The sequence below is a fragment of the Phanerochaete carnosa genome (assembly GCF_000300595.1).
Source record: "Phanerochaete carnosa HHB-10118-sp unplaced genomic scaffold PHACAscaffold_12, whole genome shotgun sequence".
Taxonomy (NCBI): domain Eukaryota; kingdom Fungi; phylum Basidiomycota; class Agaricomycetes; order Polyporales; family Phanerochaetaceae; genus Phanerochaete; species Phanerochaete carnosa.
In genome coordinates, this window is record NW_006767639.1 from 1383778 (window position 1) to 1386875 (window position 3098).

Genomic DNA, 3098 nt, shown 5'->3' on the forward strand with positions numbered 1-3098 from the left:
GCGCACGCACGTCCTCGTCCCACACGCATGGGTCACGCGGCGAAGGGACGAGGATGATCATGATTATTCCGCAAGATGCTGATGGTATAATGGACGTCTTAAGTAGTTCTTATACGCGACTTAGGGCCGTGCCATAAGGCGACGCTCGTCCACCAAGTCCGGGAACCTCCGAGAGACGAGCGAGTCAGCCACTCACGCTTGCCCAACACCGTCGGCCAAGAAAGTCGAGACCATCTGCGGAAAATCTACGGAGTCGCTATCGCCGGTGCGTGTCTATAATTAACTGGTCGGGTGGTCGTCTTTCAATCCGTAAACGGACAAGCGAGCCAACAATTTACCGCTTGCCTCGGTGGAAACTTTCGGCGGAGTCAGACCTTATCTAACATGAAATATAAAATGAAGCTACCATGTATAAAGATGTCGCGCAGCAGGTGAGTGTACGGTCCCAGCCGAGGACGCACTTACTCGCAGAATTCGATGGGCATAGGAGGCCTATGAGAGTGAGCCCAGGCCCTCCCGAGGCGCCTTCATATCACGTGCACCCAGGACCCCGATCGATCGCAAACGCCACGACGCTACTGAAAATCTTCACATCCCCGCTCTCAAGCTTCCAGCCGCATCTTTCCAGATCTCTCCCCCTCCCCTCATATACCTGGCTACGACAGGAGTTGCCGCATTCATTCACGACTATACTGACGACAACGACAAGCCGGTGTTATCACAGCTACGAGCTCCAGCTCACACTTAGTTCAAGGCTGATCGTCCCGAGATACGCAACAAAGAATCGATAGACAAGGGCTGACTACTTTACACATTTCAAGATAAGTTCACAACTATTTCTCCGCGTTATGTTGGATAAGACACCACGGGTCGCTACATCATGATGAAGCCCAACTGCATCCTGGGGTTCTGCGTTGTCGCCGGCTGGTGTGCGACGATCGGAGGCAACACGATGTTGTACGGCGGGTTAGGGAGACCAGCGAGTACCTGGGTGATTGGCGGGAGGTATATAGCGGCGAGTGGAGGCTGGTGTGCGACGATCGGAGGCAGCACGATGTTGTACGGCGGGTGAGGGAGACCAGCGAGTACCTGCGCGATTGGCGGGAGGTAGGTAGGCACGGGCGGAGCTGGTGCGGCGGGTGGAGGCGGTATGACGACGAAGGTACCTTGAGCCGGCTGCGCGGCCGGCGCGACGACGGCGGGCATCGGCGCAGCGACAGGCGCGGCCGGCGCGGGGGCAGGCGGAGCAACGGCCGCGGCGGGCGCGGCAGTCGGCAAATTGGCAGTACCTGCCGCGTGGACTCGGTCACGATTCTCCACATGGCGAGACGGATGGCAGAAGGACGGGCGGAGCGGGCTGCGCCTACTGCGCTTAGGCCTGGGACCCTCATGGCCATGGTCGTCCTGGTCGTCTTCTCTGGGGCCAGCGGCAACGTTCTCCTTGTTCGCAGCGTGCCTCTTCCGGGGCTCTTCATTGACCTCCTCTTCCGGGGCTTCCTCGACCTCCAATGCTCTCTTCTTTCCTCTCTGGTTCTCCATCTTAATGGCGTCCCGGTAGCCGCTTATGGCGAGCGGCGCTGGGACGCGGTCGGCACGGCCCGAGGGTGCGCCGTATCGGTGGTTGTGGTTGCGAGACAAGATGGCGCCTTGCATGGCAGTATGTATTGCTAGTCCGTTCGACGCGAACTGAACAGCGGTAGATACCGCTGTGCGAGTCCCTCGCCGAACATCGTCGTCTCTGGGTGGCTGGCCGCTGTATTCAGGGATATGCGACGGCTGTCCAGGACTTGAGCGAGCCAGGGCTACACAAGGGGAGTAAATATTTATCCGAATCAAACAACAGATAAGGGGGACTCACCTCGGTTCTGCAGGAAAGTTGGCGGAGAGCTCACGACGCGATATTCGCGGTGCTCGAGCGGCGGAGATACACGTCGACGAACAGGCGGAAGTTGACCTTGCGCGCCGTCGCTGTCGATGTCGCCGCCGTAGCCACTGTCGTCATCGCTGGACTGGCCATCTTCCTCAACGTTGGACTCGGTGGCGTAGCCGTCGTAGTCGCCCGCGGCGCCGAACAGCTCGGCATCCAGTCGGTCCCGTTTCGTTTCTCTCTCCGCGAGCTGGTCGCTCATGCCGACGCGGTCCCGCTGCACGACGCCGCGGAGGTCGTGGGGAGCGTCGGATGCGGGGGCGTTGGTTGTTTCGAGCCAGGAATCGGGCCACGCTGTTGATCTGTGCAGGTCGTGTAATTCCGCGAGTGTGGACGTTGTGGCCGGCGAGGCTGGCGATGTGGCGTGGGTGTTGTTCATGGGCATTGTGGCCTGGTTGTGGGGCGGTTGGTTGTATGTGACGCTGAGATGTTGTGAGCGCGAAAGGAGGGCTTTCTGAGTGTTGTATATGATTGTTGTGCGAGTGGCGAAGGCGTGGGTAGTAGGATCGAGGAGCGATGTAGCCTTATTGTCGACGTTGTGATTGAGGAGACGCGTCACAAACGGTGCTTGTTAGTCTGAGTGACACGACGCGGCTTTCAGAACGTGAAGGCGACGTTTGCGGGCAATATAAATGTCGCGAAATGGGACGGAGGATGTAGTTTGGAACGAAGGAGGACAAGGCGGGCGCTGCAATTTATATTATCCGCGGGCGCCATTTGTTCCCAGCCTGCATCAATACGGCTTCCAAGTTTAGGAATATTTGCTTTTGCTTCCTGCGAGTGGCTCACGCAAGTTTCTTTGTTCTGAGTTTGAGGTGAGCGCGGCTGATGCGCATGAGCGCTGAGCACGGTTGTTGGACGGACGGAAGGGCCCATCCTACCTCTCAACCCTCACTGTAACTCACTGCCAGTGAGAGAGATGTCCGCTGGTGCAGCCGGAGGTCGAGTCACTTCAGTGCCGTCGCTTCCTCGAGTCGGTTCTTGTTTGTAGCATACTCACGCTACACAGTTTTCGACAGCCTGCATATCTTATTCATCAGGATTGCCGTTCTGAAGTCGGATGGCTAGCGTCCAGACCAGGCTGTCGCGGTTCGGGGTCTAGACCTCAGGCGATCACGTGAATGAAAGACCCGATTGGCCAGGGACGCCACGACGCTACCGCGGCGGACAA

The 3098-nt window shown here is 58.4% G+C and overlaps 1 protein-coding gene across 1 annotated transcript; it reads right to left on the reverse strand.

Annotated features, from left to right (window-relative positions):
- Positions 1-1717: 1717 nt before the first annotated feature.
- Positions 1718-2483, reverse strand: PHACADRAFT_264910 (uncharacterized protein). The gene has a single exon (XM_007401420.1). It carries the CDS (start codon positions 2310-2312, stop codon positions 1833-1835), a length of 480 nt encoding a protein of 159 aa, XP_007401482.1. The 5' UTR covers positions 2313-2483; the 3' UTR covers positions 1718-1832.
- Positions 2484-3098: the final 615 nt, after the last annotated feature.